The sequence below is a fragment of the Trichoplusia ni genome, chromosome 5, assembly GCF_003590095.1.
Source record: "Trichoplusia ni isolate ovarian cell line Hi5 chromosome 5, tn1, whole genome shotgun sequence".
Classification (NCBI taxonomy): Eukaryota; Metazoa; Arthropoda; class Insecta; order Lepidoptera; family Noctuidae; genus Trichoplusia; species Trichoplusia ni.
The window spans coordinates 5,903,422-5,924,191 of NC_039482.1; the positions used below are offsets into that span (position 1 = coordinate 5,903,422).

Below are 20,770 nucleotides of genomic sequence, written 5' to 3' on the forward strand. Positions count from 1 at the left end.
TTGTCGGGCACACATATTTTTTTCCAGTATACCAAATTTTTTCCGCATAGTTCTTAACGAATCAACCACATTAAATTTATTGGTGTCCAAAACTTAACATTACTATTACTTATATAACATTTTGTATTAAAATTGTTTCAATATATTCTTTAGTATTTTTTACCCATAGAACATTACAAAACTTTTTGTTTTGTCTGCCTTGAGGCAGATTCAAACTTTATTGAGGCTGAGGCGGATTGAGAACTTAGAATTTGATGTTAACATTAGTTATTTATTTCATTGATTGATCCCAACGAACGAAAGAAGTCGGACTCGACTTATTAATGTCTTGTTTAAAAACGGTCGCTGTGGACCTCGCTTAAATCGAATTGTCCACCTATTGCTGAAGGCTATTCAGTATCTCGTACTTCAAAATGTCGACATTCATAGTCGACTGTCTTTTTCCTTGTCTTCCTAAGCTTATAGAGTGAGAGAGTATTATGTGAAACTACCTAAACATTCGAACTCGACACGATAGTATGGATCCAAATATGAGGGCTGACTTTTCGCTCGTCACGGAAGGTTTTGTGTTGTAGGAAATTTCTGTAATCTAATTCAATTATTAGCCCTTTTTCCGAAATGTTTCCCTTAAATTTCAACAATTTGTTTCTAGTACCTCCTGCTGTAATTACTTTCTTGTTTTGTTTCGCTGTAGTATAGAATATGCCCTTTATTTACAAGCCTTTTGTGAATCAGTAAACTTGACTTCTTATTTACGTAGAAAAATAGTGTATTCATGAAAATGGAAAATGGAGTGACGTGCGACCATCTGAATAAACTAGCTGACGTTCTGGAGAAGGAGTTGTGGCAGTCGAAAGAGGTAATTGAAATAATTTTCTTAATACCTAACCTAAAATGTAATGTCACTGGTAATTAGCATTCTTGGTTCACATTATAGTTATCATTGTGTAACGCTCGTACCGCCGAGTACTCCGTAGAATAGCTCGTAAAGTGCACATAACGCTGGCGTGTTTATCATTACATGTTATTTACTACCATCTTACTTGCATGTTTACATTTTTTGCTTCAGCCATAAGCAGGAGCAGGATGGAATAACGCCGATAGAATATAGTTTTATGAGGCCTACTCGCTCGTAAACATATTATTTTATGTTCCTACAGAGGACTGAATGGTGATAATTACAATACTCATGCTTAACTTGCAAATATTTGCATGTTGTCCAACTATAGTCATTTTGTTTTGCTTAAATTCTTATTTGTAATGCTTATGAAAGGAGATACATTAATTTCTGTTTTTCTACACAGTACAATATTCCAAAAGCTTTCTTGACATTGAGAATCTTCTAAAAACCTATCTTAGATAGCTATGTCTTATCACAATCACGACTTGTCAACTTATGATTTATTTAAGAGGCCTACATTCATGTGATAGATTATTAAAGACTACATTATTAAAGAACAATGTACATGTGATGAGAGTATGTTTCCCTTTTGGAAAATAAATACTGTTTTTTAATTAGTACATTTTTAACTAATGCCTCACAAAAGATGAATCTGCAAAACCGTATATAAGATACAAGACCTAATATGCTGACGAATGCTTGGTTTTTTGTGTCACATAAAATAAATATGCAAGTAACTGGAATATGTTGCAAAAGCATGATTTGAAAAGAAAACAATTTTTTTTTGGTTTGACTCCCTGTTGGGTGTCATTAAATTGTATCTTTGTCTTTTCTGTATCACAATTAATTCATCCATCTTTGAATAAATCATTTTATATTACTTTCAAACAAGTAAAGTTACTATTTACTGAATCTTGCCAGGATAAACTGAATGAATATACAATTTATTGAATATTATAGTGAAAAATAAAACCTGGCAAAAGTAAAGATAGACATTAAAGTATGTCGTAAAAAGGTTTGATTCAGTATCCAGTGAATATGCATATTACATGAAAAGCTGCATTCTACTTTTATGACAAGTTTAAAACAATAACTGCTTAAAACTTTGCTTTGCTTCTAAAATCCCAAGACCATACTCTAACTGCAGACATATATAGCAAATACCTGGATATTGATAACTTTTTTTCAAAATGCTTTTAGGAATTTATGAACAAAGGTTTGTTAAAGTAGTATAACAATCAATATTCTTAACATGCACAGTAATTATCAGACTTATGTTTGTAGGCGATCTATTAACGCTAACCAATGGTCAAGGTGGGCATGATGTAATGTTTAATACACTAAAGAAGTGTTACTTGGTCAATGGTCAGTCATGAAAAATGAGGATTGTTTCCTTATCAAATAAATAGCTAGATATTTTAAAGATTAATTCTTTGATAATATTTTGTATTATAGCGTGATATTGTGTTAAAAATAATCTAATTTGATCCTTCTATTTCGCACAACTCATCTCATTCTCAAATTGTTTTTTTTTTCATACATTTTTATGGTCATCACTGATACTTGTATCTTTGTAAAACATTAATTTAATATACATTAATGTTTTAATATGTTTTTTGAATGACCTTGACCTGGTTAACTTGACATTTTTATCATATTATACATAGTTAAAATGTTTATTGTTGTTGTGATAGAGGATGGAGGAGGAGGAGAGGACTTAGCTAAATTGTTTATTCATACATAAACAACTTTTTTACCTCCAACCGTAATCCCATATATTTTAACAAAAAGTTTCAATTAGTTTTTAGAGCTTATTAGTTCCAAAACACAATACATATTATTGCCTCAGCCATTAGTGCCTCTCAGGGCAAAGAATTTCCTTCCTTACTTCCATTTATCTCCGTCTACCAGTAACATGTTTCTCAAATAAATCTAGGATCTATTTTTAATGTATATTTGAATTGTTTCAGGCATTAACATGCAATGACTGTGGCTGCCCCGGCCCCAACCTCTGGATATGCCTGCAACCTGAATGCCATCACATCGGCTGCTCTGAAGTTAAAAATGACCACAGCACTTTACACCAAAAGGTAAATACCCCTTTAAATTTTCTTTCTTTATAAAATTACTATCTGGTGGGATAATTTTGCTAGTATGTTGTCGCAGTTTGCAGCGTGTTCTCTCCTGGTAGAAGGGAAGGAAGAAGCAATCCGTTTTACTTGGTTGAATACCTTCCGCCTTCCTAGAGTGTAGGTCCTAGTCATAATCCATGAGCAATGGAATACAAATGATACAATCGAAAATTTTGAACCCCAGACGGGAATCGAACATGCGACTCCTGTCTAAATGTACCTGTCGCTAAACTAAACTAGCGAGCTCACTGACATAGAAGCTAAAATTTGTCCTTTGTATCCCGTATCACGTCTTATAACGAATATTATATGATTCATGATACTTTAAACTTGCGTTAAGCGCTCGACCTCACGAGGACTTAAAAACAATGCGTCTCGAGGGTGATTTTATATGACCCATATTTGACTTACATTTTAACTACCAGACAGTAAGAAAAAAAAAAATACATAGTTGTAAATTCTTTGCAATTATTAACCTACATAAAGAAAGATAAAATGTCAGCATTACTCATCATATTTACTGTGCAGACAGAAATAAATATGGCGACGTTTTTAGCGTCTTTATACGTCTTGCCCTTTGTCATTATGAAAAGATACTTTATTAAAAGTCAACATATACATGGATTCTTGTTTCCTGATACTTATAGATGGCATTCAGGCTTGCTAACTTACATATTGCACGTACATAGGACCTAGTATCGCTACATTGGCGCTAAGACTATAACTTTATCTATTAAAGAAGCGATAAGTTACAAGAATTGATTGCTTGCTCCCATTAGAAGCTTTGCGTAAAAATATTTTTACATTAGCCACAAATATGTTTAGTGTAGGAAAACTGATAGGAAATTTCGTCAATTTTATTGAAGCCGAAAATAACTCTTTTTTTGTTAAGACAATGTTGCTTGTTGTTGCTGCATATAAACCATATAATCATTAAATACTATGCGCTCTTAAAGCAAGGACTATTGTAATTGTAAAAGCGAGACGGCGTACTATACTCCTCGTATCGGCATCTCACTCTCACAACAGCGATAAGAACTCAAAATCCTCGCTATAGCATTCACATTTGTAAGCGAGGATAAGCTTATTTAAACCCAGACATCAATCGTTAAAGAACTACAAAGTCCACAATACACGGTCCTTTATGTTTCACTCATAAAGGATCTGACAGATCTCTTTGTGAACTATACAAAGCAGAATGTATCTCTAAAAATAGAGTAATGTATAAAACTGTTGATCTTGTACAATGATACGGAGAATTTAGGATCAGAATGTAAAGATATAGTGATTACACGGTACTGTATGCCCGCGTGATTTTATTTCTCTAATTATTTGTTAATTCAATATTGCTTAAGTAGCAATAAAACATGTATGATTCAGTCTGTTAGGTCAGGAGAACTACCGTCACTTCTTAAATTGTTATTGTTGGTGTGGAAGAGAGATGGCGCTCTATGTTGTGTATTGCGCTGTCCCGTTTCCACAAAGACGGTAAACAGTAGGTACGATAGTGGTAAGTATATAGGTCTGTGAACTTTGTGGTATGAGGTTAATCATTTAGCTCATTCTTAATCATATTTTAAGTAGGCAAAAATTCTACTTTTTGACAATAACAACGTGATGCTGTGTCCTTCACCTAAAATAGCAAAAAAAAAACAAAAGTCAACGAAGCCCGAAATTGAATAAATATACTATATACTCTGTATATAATTTACAAAATTTTGTGTATTAGCAGCTATTGTTAATACATTTGCATTATGAAAATATCGTCACTAATCCCCTTGACCCTTGACCGCGGTGTATTCGAGTTAATACAAAGTGATTCGTCGCGAAAATCCTACTAATATTATAAACAGGGACCGGCCGGATACTCATTGAAAGGGTTTTTGAAGGGGTTTTTTTAAGCGCTTCAAGAAAAAACCCTATGACATATGTTACACCTTCGAACGGATTACTGGAACCCTGTTCTGAACAGGTTACCCTTTACTACCCTGTAACACTGTAACAGGGTAACCCACTCCAACCTAAGACAATGCAATATGCACTCTTTATCATAGACATTAGTTTGAAAATAGTATAACCACGAGCGCACGTGACATCTTACCGCCCAGTGGCGCCATTGTTGCATTTACCGAGCGACTTGTAAACATGGAATAAAAATCATTGTGGATATGATCTTACAGTTTAATTTTGCTTGTCGCACTTTTCAAACGTTGGGATATATATTTTTCGTGTCTATACTTGTAGACCAGGGTCGATAATTTTTAAAACCAAATTAAAAAATAGTAGGATGAAACCCATTAGAAAAGGAGGGGAATATTATAAAAATGAAAGGAAAAATAATTTACGGGTGATCTGAGGTCGGGAAGGGGGTGGGAGTGACGTTTGAAGAGTAAAAAACGGTTTTTATCAATTTCCGGCAAAACTAAAATTCGTATCGAAAAAAGTCAAATGGCAAAGTTCTAAAAGAAAAAGATCTAAAACTTTTGTGTTTACATTTTTTTCACATAACCTCAAAATTTATGTGAAAAATCTAAAAAACCAAGATTGTGGTTTTTTATTTTTATCTTTTAAAAAAAATTATTTTTGTAACGAAATTTGGTGAAAACTTACTTTTTTGTGACCCAAATACGCTGTAATTTATTTGATTAAAAATATTTATTTTTTCACCTTATTTTGAATTAATATAAAAAAAACACTCTAATTTTCAATCGAAAATTCACCCGTCAAATCTTCTCAGAAAATGCAAAAAATGAATAAAAACTTGTATTCGATTTTTTTTTAAATTATTTTAATAATTTCATCTAAAAAATTTGATCTCATTTTGTGTTCAATAGACCAATAATCGAGGAAGGTTTTAGGCTAGGTATATAAAATTACGCTGCAACTAATAGGAGCGAAGATTTAATGGAAAATGTGGCAAATACGGGGAAAAATATTAATCTTCGAGGGCTTTCGTTCAAAAATTCCTAACTTATATCTTCTAACCACGCGGACGAAGTCGCGGGCAACAGCTAGTTACCTATATGACGTTACGCGCGTAGGTAGTTTGTCCGAGAGGCGCGACGCGTCGGCGATAGAAGAAAATCAGCTGTAGTCTTAGTAAAGCAATGAGGGGCCGCTAGGGTGCAAGTATGCAGCTCAAGTTTAGTGGGTAATTCAGGGTAACACGAATAAAAGCCTTTCGTGAAGGTAACCACTTCAAAGGGTTAAGTTATTGAAGGGGTTAACCCCTTCACGTGGTTACCATAATGAAGGTGTTAACCATTTCGCTGGGTTTCGAGGATGTAACTCGAACAAAAGGTAACACTGCGATATGAGTTACCCCGTGTACGGGTTACCCTGTCAAACGGCTTAACTCTAAAGTGGGGTTGTCCGGTCCCTGATTATAAACGCGAAAGTTTGTATGTATGGATTTTTGTTCCTCTTTTACACAAATACCACTGAACGTTTTTTAAGGAAACTTGGTACACAGATAGTTTACAACTGGATTAACACACAGGATAGTTTTTATCGCGATTATATATTTCCGTGGGAGTATTTTTGACGACAGAATAATAACTGTTGTTTTTTGTAAGTGTATAATACTCCAAGCAAAAAGTAGCAAATTAGTTTTTATGCTGTGTCCAAAGATGCTTCTTATCCAAAAGTTCATTTGCCTGTTTTGAATTTAAGCAAACGGATCTATTCCGCCCATTTAGATATACCTAATTTATAATGTAGATTGCCAGCAGTTTAATGCCAAGAAAGAAAATCGACATAGTCTTTCACAGCGACAACTTACATTAACCTGTAAGATGGTCAATATCAAAGGAATAGCAGAAACAAAAATAACGATAGCCATTGAAAGGGCTAATGGCAGCCCCCTTTCTAAAAGCTATAATTATTTCAATTCCACATAATTTTATACAGCCGAAAGCTGTAGGCAAAAGCTTCTTTATATTTTTTCTCATCTATACTTCTATACTAATATATAAAGCTGAAGAGTTTGTTTGTTTGAGTTTTTGTTTGAACGTGCTAATCTCAGGAATTACTGGTTCAAATTGAAAAATTCTCTTTGTGTTCAATAGACCATTCATCGAGGAAGGTTTTAGGCTATATAACATCACGCTGCGACTAATAGGAGCGAAGATACAATGGAAAATGTGTTAAAAACGGGAAAAAATATTAATCTTCGAGGGCTTTCGTTCAAAAATTCCTAACTTATATCTTCTAACCACGCGGACGAAGTCGCGGGCAACAGCTAGTAATGTATATCAATGAAATGTTAACATGTTTGTTTGTTCTGCAGAATCTTCCGCTTCACTGCGTTCACATGAATGTGTCCACTGAGCGGATATGGTGTTATCTTTGCGAGAAAGAGGTCCACATCAGAGCAGCTTTGGTGCACGCGGTAAGTTTATACTTTTATACTAGTACCAAGAGAAAGTCTCGAAGTCGATATCAACGATTGAATGCACGGATAGCCGAGCGGTTGAGGACGTCACGCCGAACCTACTATGCGCGTCGTGTCGCGGGTTCGATCCCCAATTAGGACAAGCATTTTTGTGATCCTCGAATGCTTGTTCTGAGTCTGGGTGTCTTTGTGCATGTGATTTGTATATTTGTCAAACCCCCGCTACACGAGAATTAAATTCCTTACTGCGAAAACCCTTTTTATACAAAAATAAAAAAAAAATACCACAGCACGCACCGATATGTTGGGTGAAATATATATATACAAATGTCTGAAATTAATATCACAGCGTCCATGTTTCGGGAGGCATTTAAAAATACCGCATTGGGTAACGCGGGTGATCTCTTTCGGGCTATGACAAATATTTAATCGGGCTAAGAGAGTAAGGGAAGAGATTGCACCTATGTTTGGACCATCATCTGATGGTATCATGTAACCTTGATCAAATACCAGCCATCTTCTGGGCAGAAGATTATTACACTTTGAATGGCTTTTGCTTTACTGGACTATAATATTTTTCGCAGATAGTATGACTAACCTAAAAACGATCAACCTAATTTATTTCTACAAATACATAGACTAGTTACATCTCAGTAGGTGGCATAAACGTAATGAAAAAGGACCAATCGAAAACTTTATTTCTGTGACATATTAGAATAACATTTCGCAATCAGGAGATCCCCTTTTAAGCAAAGAGTTGCTTGTGTTAGGGGAAGAGAAGAAAGCAAGGAGACATGAACAACCGTACTATGTTGCACCTAGAACATAAACAGTACAAAAAAATGCTTATTCCACAAATTCCAACGCTATCTTGGGCTGGTCTATTAATCTTGATTTCAGTTCGCAGCATGTTTACGCTGCATTTTTTTAGCCCCTGTCTAGCAACGCATTGTTAATTTTTAAATGAACCTCTTTCAGGCATTTTCGAAACGCCCTTTACTGTAAAGAAACATTTTCAAGAAACTAAGTTCATTTTTAGTCTAGTCAAACTATCTGCGTGAAATATTATAATGCAGTGAAGCAGTCTAATCTTTAGCTTCGCTATCATTATAGATGTCTTCAAAAGCCAATCTAAGTGTAATAATCTTCTAAGCAGTTTTGGCAACGGTGGCTAGTGTCGCAAACGCACCAGCCATCTGCCACGCAACTACCCTTACTTACAGTCGCAATTTCTACTGCTATGCATAATTGTCTATACTGTGTCTCCTCTATTCCTCAGGCATGTAGTCCGGACTCCACATGCGTAGAAGGCCCCGGCCGCCTCGGCGCCGTGGGCCTCAGCATGGCGGAGGACGAGCTCGACCCTGAGGAGATGGATTATGATGACGAGGCCAGGCCTAGAGGTAACGCATCCTTATACTACAACAATTTTGATTGGTTTTTTGGAATGGATTTTGAGTAGGAAAGCTAATTAATCCGTCAAGGTTTAAAAAAACATCGGATACGATACGATACGAGAATATTTTTTTTCTTTTATAGCGTGAACATGATGAGACAGTTAGATGAAATCGAAATATATGTTTTTGATTCATGATCTTTAATCTTCTACTATTACGACCCATTAGTTAGTAGTAAAGACAATATTTAAATAGGGTATATAAATAAAACTTGCGAATGGAAACGGTTACCTTCCAGATCCAGTCGATTAAATCAGGTTTTTCTCAAAAAGACAAATTAAAGGCTCCCTTTTAACTTGATTATTTCGTAATAATCTTATATAGCAATAGACTGGACAGAGTGGAAAAACCTAAGGGAGGCCTTTGCCCTGCAGTGGAACAGTAATGGCTAAATAAAAAAGACCTCCCATAATTCCAATGCCATATATCATTATAACCACTAAACATATGATACCGCCACCAGATCCCCGCCCAGGTCTGGTGGGCCTCCAGAACATGGGCAACACGTGCTACATGAACGCGGCGCTGCAGGCCCTCAGCAACACGGCGCCCCTCACGTCGTACTTCCTGGAGTGCGCGGCCGCCGTCGCCGTGCTCGCCGCCGATAAGAAGCCGGGGATCAGCAGGTAAGAGGAAAACTGTATTTCCTGTTAACTGAATCAAAAAGGTAGACCGCAATTCGTCTGTGCTTTTGTGTTTGGTGTATTGTTGCGTCAAATCTTTGGACTGGATGAACCGATGTCGTTAAAAGCAAGTCATTTGGTCCTGTAATTTTATCAAGTTTGGATCAGTAGTTGAGTACTATTTGATTTTTTCATAAAAAAATATATTTTTGATAAATAGTAAATTCCCTAACGTTTTCTGTAGACATATTTTTGAGGAATAGTACTGGACTCGTTCCCGATTCCTTATTTGGTCGTAGAATTTTAATGTTTTTCTTCTCCCTTCAGCACGGTGTATCTAACATATTACGCTTATATGTACTTTATTAAATGATGTAACGGTTTACTCACGCGTATTTATCGGGGTAGCCCGACTAGTTTCGGACCCAACCGATAAATACGCGTGAGTAAACCGTTACATCATTTAATAATGAATCATTCTCACGACACTTATATGTACTGGCTGAAATGTTTCATATGTTTATTCTTTGAACCAAGAATATCAATATTTTTAATTTGTTTCAGAGCATACCAAAAATTAGTAAAAGAGATGTGGAGTAGGAAGACGAGAGGCTACGTTGTACCTAACGGCATCCTTTACGGAATACGTAATGTAAGTCGCTGTCATGTTATGTCTATGAATGCTTTTTTTTAGTCCCTGACGCAAAAAGAGGGGTGTTACAGGCCTACCTCCCCCCACCTAAGTTGTCAACTCTTTCTTCTTGCGCCACCCTTTCATATCTTTGGCATCGTTTAGCGCGTCAGAAAGCCAACTTTTTCCGCATTTAGGTTAAAATGGGCCAATAGGTCTAGGCTTAATATCCCTCAATAATATTGCAGTACACGCTCTTAGAGTACGGGAAACGCCGTTTAGTGCGTTGTCTTGATTATAAAACAGTGTTTCGGAACTTCTTTCGATCTCAGTAGTTTTTTTCGATATACCATCGGGAAATTGAAAAATTGAAAGTTATACAATGCTATTTGATTGACACTTTACCTAACCTTTAATGTGCAATGTTGTCAGGTGCATCCGATGTTCCGCGGCTACCACCAGCACGATACGCAGGAGTTCCTGCGCTGCTTCATGGATCAGCTGCACGAAGAACTCAAAGAACCGGTCAGTTATACCAGTATTTACAACTTGAACCGTGTGGTCCTGACTATATGACTTATTTTTGAATTGGGATATGATGTCCTTTTTATTAGGCGATTAATTTGCCAAACCATGTAATAGGTGCCTTTAGTATATTATTTATTTGTCATATATTATAAAATTATTGGAAAAAGGTATTTACAGGTAGCCTACCGCTATGACTTTAAGTAATATTATTGTGGGTGACGATGCAGGAGTTTCCGCTTTTTACCGTGTATTGTGATAACACGCTTCCACAACCATAATAATATTAAACCTTAAGACGTGGTGGTAGCCACTTACATCCATATGCCAAAAGTGTCTTTTATTATAAGACTGGAGTCTATATACTTACGCCAAGCGTTGCCCAGGTGTGGGACAGCAGCATGGAGGACAAGCTGGGCTCAGAGGCGGAGGGCGACCCGGGCGCGGCCCGCGACCTGCGCGTGCGCCGCCGCGCGGCCTCCTCTGGCGGTCAGTACTACACTACCTTATACACACTAACACTCAAATGGAAATAGTTTATTTGTCAATATAGGTTTAAAACAATAGATGGTAGGATAGCATATTGCATCAAGTTCGCCACATTGTATATCTATATTACTCACTCTGAATTAAAACTTCAGCAGGATTGACTGAATGGGTTACCGCCGCCTCGGTACACAAGGAGCGAAAGGAAAAAACAGGGTTTGGTTTTAATTAGTTAAAGTCTGAGACTCATTTTTGCTTAACGCAAAGCTGTACGAGTCCTTGAATGATTTCCCATCCGACGATGACTTTAACATCATATTATAATAAAGTTCTAAACGAATGTTTGAATATTATGTTATATTAAAAATATATTAACTTATGCACACATTTTTAGAAGAAAATATATTATTGTGATTGTTTTACAGCAAGCGACGCTCCTTACTTTGCTAGAATGAGGCGAAAATCACCAGCACCGTCGTCATATAGTGAATCGCGAACTGAAGGTTATTTAAGGTAACACATATTTGAATATATATTTCAAACCTACTATTACAGTAAATGTGTCTCCCTTGTCTCATATTAAGAAGGAAATAGTAACTAAATAGGGTCTTGGATAGCAGATCAACTAATTCTCTTGTCAAATCAATTGATCAGGATTGAGACTGCTTAATTTGGTTAAAACAAAATTGCAAGCTTTTATTAAACCGAGAGAAAATCTAACTTGATTTTGTGTGAACGTAGACTTAACCGTGAATAAATGTGAGATAATGTATGTTCTATGTTATGTTTTACTTGCAGAGTGAACACCCAAGAACCCATACCGACCCGGCATCGTCGGTCCGCTAGTTTTGCGGGCACACACCATCTGCAATACAATATGTTTAATCAACAGGCTAATGGTAAGTTACTTTTAATTGTCCACAGCATGTGTTTGCGTGTCTTTGTGCTTGTGACTTGAATGTTTTGAAACTCCTCGCGACAAAAGGGTTAAATACATTAGCTTTAAAAAAATTTTTGCTTGAAACTATGAGTGTTTCTAATCTATATTCGCATAAAGTAGTAAACGTCGGCGAGGTAGACTGACACGCCTTAAACTGCTATTAACATCTGTTTTAATTCCAACTTTAAGATCAAAATGTTAAAGGTTACGTTCCCTTGTGCAGGCGGCGAGGTAGGCCGACACGTATTGTCCAAATTGACTTTAACATACCGTCGTAATATCAACCATAAAAACAAATCATTAAAGTTTAAATTTCCTTGGACAAACGGCGAGTACCTACTTCAGAAAAGCGCTGTCGAAACTGACTTCAACAAACCGCCTTAATATTAACCAGAAGATCAAGTCATTAAAGTCTAAAGCGGCGAGTACTTCAGAGACGCGTTGTCCAAACTGACTTTAACATACCGTCGTTATATCAACCATAAAAGCAAGTCATTAAAGTTAACATTCCCTTGGACAAGCGACGAGTGAATGAATGAACCTTAAAATCAAGTGCGTAAAGTATACTTTCCCTTGTGCAGGCGGCGAGGCGGGGCGCGCGCTGTGCGGCTCGGAGTCGTCGCTGTCGGTGTCGAGCGAGGCGGACGAGCGCTACGAGACCTGCTCCAGCGGCGCCAGCGACGCGCCCGACACCAGGCCCGACACCGGGTATGGGAATATTTACACAATTTTCGCTTGGCTATAGGAACAGTTAACGATAACAATCATATGTAAAAAAAATCTAAATACCCACGTTTTTCGTGTCACCCCGTTCAAATTTTATCGAAATCAGTACAGCCGTTTTTATAGTTGCATTGCATTTCCATCGGATTTGAAGTTACCCCGAAAATTTCAGCCTTATCGGGAAGTGTCTCAAAATTGAGTTACAAAAATCCAACCGGAACGACAAACATGCAAGAAAGTGAGTTTACAAAAACGTTAAAAAAAAGATGTACAAAAATCCAACCGGAATGACAAACAAACGTACAAACAAGTGAGTGTATAAAAATGTGGGAAAAATCGACCTGTTTTGATATCATTCTTATGATGCACCATTATGCCTTAACATTTTAGTTTCTTTTTAACTACAAATACTGCAAAACCTAGTATTAATTGTACAAATTTGTTCCAGTAAAAACATAGCGCCCTCTGGCGGCGGTGACGGCGTGTCGGGCGGCGTGCGCTTCCGCAGCGTCATCTCCGACGTGTTCGACGGGAAGCTGCTCTCCTCCGTGCAGTGTCTCATCTGTAATAGGGTATGATGGTTCTACAATACTATATAATGCAATACTGACTGCTCGGATAGCCGAATGGTTGAGGTCACCAAGCTAAACACACTGTGCGTGACGTGTCGTGGGTTCGACCCCTCGTGCTTGTTTCGAGTCTGGCCGTATTCATGCATGTGATATGAATGCTTGTGAAATCCTGCGTCACAGGGATTAACATGCTTAAAGCGGGAGACGTTTAAAGAAAAATGGAAGAATATATAGGCCATAGTAGCCTTATAAAAAAGGATGTATTATATATTTTTTTATTGAATTTGACTGACCCGTTGGTCTACTGCAGGGCCACTAATCACTAGTGGCCCTGATTTCTATATCGTAAGTCATGGGTTCGATTCTCACCCAGGAGAAATAAGTGTCTGATGAGCACAATAATTTGTTCTGTGTCTGGGTATAATTAATCTATATTACGTATGTATTTAGAAATGTATAAGTATGTTTATCAGTTATCTAGTACTCATAATACAAGCTTTGTTTAGTTTTAGACTTATTAGCGTTGTGAGAATATTAAAAAAGTGTTGTATATTGATTCGAACCCCGTTCCCCTCAGGTGTCGACCCGCGTGGAGACGTTCCAGGACCTGTCCCTCCCGATCCCGTCGCGCGAGCACCTCGCCGTGTTGCGCTGCCAGCAGCCCATACTCAACCATCACGTGCCACACGCGGGGCAGGAGTCGTGGGTACGGACACTACTACTATTATTATACGCGCGAAAGTTTCGATGAATGGATGTTTGTTACTCTTTCACGCAAAAAACACTGAAACTATACAAGTATACAGATGAAACTTCATTTATAACCTGCATTAACACATAGTTTTTTTGTCACGATTTTATGTCCCCGTGGAATCGTTTTCGTTTTCATTTCATTTTTAGCGGGTGAACGCGCGGGCGACATGTAAACTGGTATAATTGTCTTGTGGTATACGTAAAAAGCTCCTGCATATAAGTCATATCATGTGGACATAGAGAACAAAAGGCCTCCCACCAAATTAAGGAATACACATCAATAAAAAATTCTGATATAACTTTTACTAAATGCCATTGGTTTTAATAAAATAACTTCCAAGGACCCCCCACTTATAAAAATGTTCACCCCCCACATCTTTTATAAAACATATGCAAGAACACTCGTACATAATTATTCTCCTTTAACACAAAACATACTAAATTGATAGCCCAGACGAACAGACAGGCACTTGAAACTTATAAAACACCTCAATTTTTGCATCAAGCATTAAAAATAAACAATAAATACATTTTCAATACATCCCTATTGTATGGTGTTTCCCAGGTATATATAAATAGTGTTGTCTAGGTGTGGTGGTTGCTCAGCTGGCTGCGGTCCTGGTTCTACGGGCCGGTCGTGTCGCTACAAGACTGCCTCGCTGCCTTCTTTAGTGCTGACGAACTTAAAGGCGATAATATGTACAGGTGAGTTCAAAAATATATCAATTATTTTATTTCATTTTATTGGGCTCGGAAAACATACAGTTAACAGCTAATAATAAAGAAGTTTCACTTCAAAAACAACTAATTATGGAACTATTAACCAATTACAGTTTTTCGGTTTAAGTAGAGAGGAGCAATATCAACAATGGTATCTGGTATTAGTAAATGGATAGACATGCGGTCATATTGGAGACTCCTATCTATTTTTGGAATGGAAAAAACTCCTCACTGAGGTCCGAAGGGTTTACTTACCTCCGAAGTGTATAATACTTTGAAAAAAAAAACGGAAATATTTGTATATGAACAAGTTTCAGATTATTCGACATAATCCCCTGCTCTGAAACGGTTGAACAGTTTAACAACTCCCGCACTAATTAATTTAATGCTTGTGTCGCGAGAGGTTTTACAAGCATTCAAGTCACATGCACAAAGTCACCCAGATTCAGAACAAGCATTCGTGAATCACAAAATACTTACCCTACGCTGGGATCGAATGCGCGGCACGTGGTGCCAAACCCAAAGTAGGTTTGGCGAGATGACCTCATTCGCTCAGCTATCCGAGCACAGAGTTGTACCTAAATCATTCTAATCGGGACTTAAGTCTGAATATATCACGTTTCAACACCTAACCCCAGTATTATTTATTAAGGTTGAACCTGTATTTTTCCGTCCCGCCAGTTGTTCCCGCTGCAACAAGCTACGTAACGGCGTCAAGCTGTCGGGCGTGGTCCGCCTGCCCGAGGTCCTCTGCGTCCACCTGAAGAGGTTCCGCCACGAGCTCATGTTCAGCGCCAAGGTCGGGGCGAGGGTCTCCTTCCCCATCAACGACTTGAATATGGCGCCCTATACTCATAAAGGTAAGGTTTACAATCCTACTAATATTATAAACGCGAAAATTTGTTTGTAAGGATGTACGGATGTTTGTTCCTCTTTCAAGCAAAACCACTGAATGTATTTAGATGAAACTGATGGTACAAATATAGTTTAAAAGCAGTATTAACACATAGGATATCGATATATGTTTACCCTGCTTTTATGTTCTCATGGGTTCATTTTGAATTTGTAGCGGGCGGGAACATTGACAATCTATCCAGACGCTTCGAAAAACGTAAATTGTTGCGTAAACGTAAATTAATGCACCATCCACCACCATTAAACTTTAACAGAACAGACTCTAACATTAACAGAGAGGCGTTTGTTGCAAATATATGCCTTTGGAGCTGCAACAGCGTGATTTTTTTTATATTTTTATATTTGTCTTATTGCTACCAGACTGCACGTCAAAGATAACCCGTTACGAGTTGTGCGCGGTGATCTGCCACGCGGGCACGGCGGGCGGCGGCCACTACACGTGCGTGGCCCGCAACGGCCGCGGCTGGTACACCTTCGACGACCACTGCGTGCAGCCGCTGCCGCCGCACCATCTGCCGCACTGCGAGGCCTACGTGCTCTTCTACAGGTGACTGCTACGACACCTACGACTGATGCTACGAGCTACAACATTGCGGGATACGGATGTGTTAAATTCCGCTGCACTTGTATGTTCTGCAAAATACAGATTTACGAGTTCGCTTTCATCGCATTTGCTCTGCACTACAGAACACGGCTTTACGCATTCTTGCAGCTGATAGAAATAAATGTGTTGCAAAATAGTTACGTTACAGGTAGTCAGAAGCTTGAAAGTCTGACAAACAGTCTAACTAAGGGGTATCGTGTTATCCAGGTAACTGAGTCGAGGAGATCAGATAGGCAGTCGCTCCGTGTAAAACACTGGTACTTCGCTGAATCCGGTTAAACTGGGAGCCGAGCCGACCCCAACATATTGGGAAAAGACCGATCTTCATATGCATAATAGTAGTAGTGATTTAATGATTTTTTTTTCACAGGAAAGTGAACCCCCAAATGGTAACGTTAAGACAGAAAGCCGCAGAAATATTGGAGTCAACCAGCGTCGAACCCAACGACATAAAGTTTTATATCTCCAAGCAGTGGATCAACAAGTAAGTTGTTATAAATTCGGATATAAATCGGCCCAGAGTTACATGTAAAGAAAAAGGTTTAAAACGTTTTAGATGATCACCCTGTGAGAAAAGAAAATTTAGATAATCTGTATCCCTTGTGATATTAAATGCATGACTTAATGGTAAAGTGTATGTCTGCCCTTCTGTCACACACAAAGGGCAAAGGAAGGGACATGGGTGGGTTTTAGTCAGTAGAAGTCTGACAATCCCTCACGCTCAACCTAAAGTGTCATTGCGAAAAAAAAAATGTATTTGCTCTTGTAAGTCATAAAGGGAAAAGCTTTCTGCAGTATCGTGGGCTAAGTTGTCGGTATGTGGTCAGGTTCAACACGTGGGCGGAGCCGGGCCCCATCGACAACAGCGACTTCGTGTGCTGGCACGGCGGCGTGCGGCCCGACCGCGCCCCGCACCTGCACCATCTCGCCGCGCTCGTGCCGCAGCGGCTCTGGGAGTTCCTCTATCTGCAGTACGTACAATATTCCAGGCTTTATCATCATCAATAACGCCCCTAGACTTGAATTTTTTCCCCTATCGGTATTCTGAAGGTCACGAGACATAGTTTATTTAGATTAATTGCACTCGTATTTTTATTGTCGCCAGCGGCTTTGCCTGCGTGGAATATCGCTGGAAAGCATAATCGTGTTTTTTCTAAATTGATTAATTCAAATTACCTATGTTACTTTTAACCCCTTTAAAAAAACATGTGTGCAAAATTTTATAGCGATCGGGTCAGTATTTTTGCGTCAAATCGTAGTTAACAAGTCTACATTCATATTTATATATTAGTAGGATTGCCATCAGTGCAATCTACTAAAAGATTCTTTCTTACGATATTATTCTCAGTTTAATTACTATTTTAGTCATTTTCAAAACTTATGCTTAATAACTTCAAAATGAAAATACATATCCTTTCATATGCTTTAAACTACAAGTCTGATAGGCAAAAAAACCTTCCTCACCATCCATATTGAGCGACCCTATGCCTATGCCTATAAAGGCTGTAGTATAACGGTCTGTACGTGGCCAGGTTCGGCGGCGGGCCGGCCGTGTCGCACGTGCACGAGTGCGGCGTGTGCGCGCGCGCCGCGCAGAGGCTGCGCACGCGCCGCACCAGGGAACTCGCCGCCTTCTGCGACCTGCACACCAGCTTCCAGGTACTAGCTGATACTACTGCTTCTAGGTACACAGGCTTAGCATACTCATTATAGCCTAGACTAGTGTTAGACAAGCCTCATGCCATACTAAGAAGGTTTAAATAATTGAGTTTTGATCACCACGTAGGTGTAGGTGTAAATGTGGATTGGAGATTTGTGATTTCAATATGAGTCCAATTTTTCTCATGATTTGATTTTTGAAGGTTTGAAGGTTCGAGCGTCGAATACCACGCAAGCTTAATGTGGATTGGAGATTTGAGATTTCAATATTTGAATCCAGATTTTCTCACATTTTATTGACACTATTTGTAAAAAGAATAAGAAAGTACATATAGCTTTGAAAAATGAGTGATATCTAATTTCGTTTAATCAAATACATACACAGCGCAAAGCCAATACGTCACTTAATTATTTGCTACTTTAGGTACTATTGTAGACGATGGTGTGGTGTCATTGTAAATGAGAAAATCAAATCAAATCATAAATAAATAATAGATTTTAAAAATCTAAAAACACACGACTTAAAATGTTCCTCCATTCAAATTTTAACACTCGGTATAATCGGTCCAGCTTTTCATAGTTGTAAATTGCATTGCCATCGGGTCTGAAGCTGCCCTGAAAATTTCAGCCTGCTAGCTTATCGGAAAGTGCCTCAGCCTCAAAATTGAGTTGCAAAAATCCAACCGGAACGTCAAACTACCAAACAAGAAAAGTGAGTGTAAAAAAAGTTGCAAATTATCAAATTTCATACAACTTTAAGTAATTTATCCGCGTATCTATGTAGGAACAAGAGCGCCCCCACGCAGTGTACGCGATCAGCATGCACTGGTTCAGGCAGTGGCAGGCCTTCGTGAGGAACAGGACGCAACAGCCGCCGCCGCCCGTCGACAACAGCGGCATCGTCAGCAAACAGGTACCTTGTAACGAGATATAATGAGGAGGTGACATGAAGTGAGATAGACTAGTTACATTTATAACGCAAGAACTGTTAAAAAGGCAAAAATCACGTGACAATGTTGTTTGTTTGACAGTGCTGTTTTGTTAAGCACACAAAATATGTAAGTGTCTTTACTGTCTTCAGTTTGAGACAACATACTACAATAAGTGATGTTTTGCTACTACAAGAGATAATTTTTTTACCACACGAGTGAGTGAAATAATCGCAGTGCACGGATATCAGTCTGATAACGGACTGTCCGCTACGTACTAAGGGTTGTATCCCCGCATAGGACAAGCGTTTGTGTAATCTGCTATTGCCTATCTTTAGTGAACATCTCCACTAAGGAATTATAGGGGTTTGAATGAGATACCCAGATCAAATCTTTACATTATTATGTAAATGTCTACTAAAACTGTAAAAATAGATATAACTCAATTGTACAAACTCCTGTTTCCAGGAGGTGGACGGCGTGACGACGCTGAGCATCAAGCCGGGCTCGGACCACGCGCAGCTGAGCGAGGAGCTGTGGCGGTTCTTCACCAGCATCTACGGCGGCGGGCCCGAGGTCCGCCTCAAGTCGCCCGTCACGCACCAGCCCATCCTCGCAGACAACAACAAGCCCTTCGACGCGCGCCGCCTCTCCCGCAAATACTCAGAGTCGGACAAGGAGGAGTACTGCACCAAGTCCACCTCGGAGATGAACATCCGAGACTCCGTCCACGGAGAGCAACAGAAGAACCAGTCCCTCCAGAACATTAACCGATGGTACTACGGGGATTCGGACGAGGACGTGACGTACAGAAGGACCAGCTTCCAGTACAAGCGGCACGAGCCCAACGGCAACTACCAGGACTCGGACGACGACGACATGGAGGCCAGCCCGCCGCGCAACAACACCGTGCGCCTGGAGAACGGCGTGGACAGCTCCGACCACGACGCCAACGACAACCCCGTGTTGCCGCCGCCCGCCGACAGGCTGCCCGACGCCGACCTGCCCAACCTCGACAGTATATCCCTCAAAAGCAAGCCCTCGAAAATCGGCAAAGTGAGAAAAATGAAAAGACGGACAGTGAAATGATTCTTTCTAGCTTTCCAGTTCGTTCACAGGCTGAGGCAACGGGTCTCGGCCCACAAACAATACGTTTGAACGTTTGCATTTGAACATTCCTTTTTTCGGTGACTGGTGTTAAAATACGTGCATTTGTAGGTTGAACGAACCTTAAAACTTTGGGACTCTGGTCTCTCACTTGTTTCGTAAAAACGATATTTTTCTAAAGCATTATATTTAAATCAGCGGCCTCCGCGCCCGGCTATCGGGAGGGTGTTAGTATTTTTAGTACAATTTTAATTTAGTTCAAATTCAGGTATAGATAAACTAGATACTTGAATAAAAATGATGTTATTGTGTAATAATCATCGAACTGTATATTTACAATATGAATGTATATCTGTGTAAAATTCCATTGACGTTAACCAAACACCCTATATGTGTATAGAAATTTCGTGTTTATAGATAGACTATTGTCCTGACTGCATTTCTTTCGTTTCCTCTTGTTTACCGTGGATTAGGTATTTATTTTGTTATTTCTGGTTCTAAGTCTATGTGTTATTTGTTAAAGAATTGATCAGCAATAAAATATATTTCATCTATATTGGCTGCATACATTTGTTTCATTTTGGCAAAGTGTATTTCATAAAATATTTGTTTGACTATAGACATTGACTAGGGAAAACACAAGACGTATTTATTTTATATTCTGATCGACTATACTATACACTTGACATAAAAAATAATG

The 20,770-nt window shown here is 38.7% G+C and overlaps 1 protein-coding gene across 1 annotated transcript; it reads left to right on the forward strand.

The window, feature by feature from the left end:
• Positions 1 to 474: 474 nt before the first annotated feature.
• LOC113494204 (ubiquitin carboxyl-terminal hydrolase 20) lies at positions 475 to 20,635 on the forward strand. Its single transcript, XM_026872425.1, has 21 exons — positions 475 to 859; positions 2,872 to 2,991; positions 7,322 to 7,423; positions 8,706 to 8,829; positions 9,347 to 9,509; positions 10,071 to 10,158; positions 10,570 to 10,662; positions 11,049 to 11,151; positions 11,574 to 11,661; positions 11,947 to 12,047; positions 12,670 to 12,796; positions 13,260 to 13,383; positions 13,961 to 14,089; positions 14,726 to 14,841; positions 15,538 to 15,716; positions 16,132 to 16,318; positions 16,746 to 16,859; positions 17,203 to 17,346; positions 17,908 to 18,034; positions 18,819 to 18,947; positions 19,432 to 20,635. Exons 1-21 carry the CDS (start codon positions 776 to 778, stop codon positions 20,050 to 20,052), a joined length of 3,063 nt encoding a protein of 1,020 aa, XP_026728226.1. The 5' UTR covers positions 475 to 775; the 3' UTR covers positions 20,053 to 20,635.
• The last annotated feature ends 135 nt before the right edge of the window (positions 20,636 to 20,770 follow it).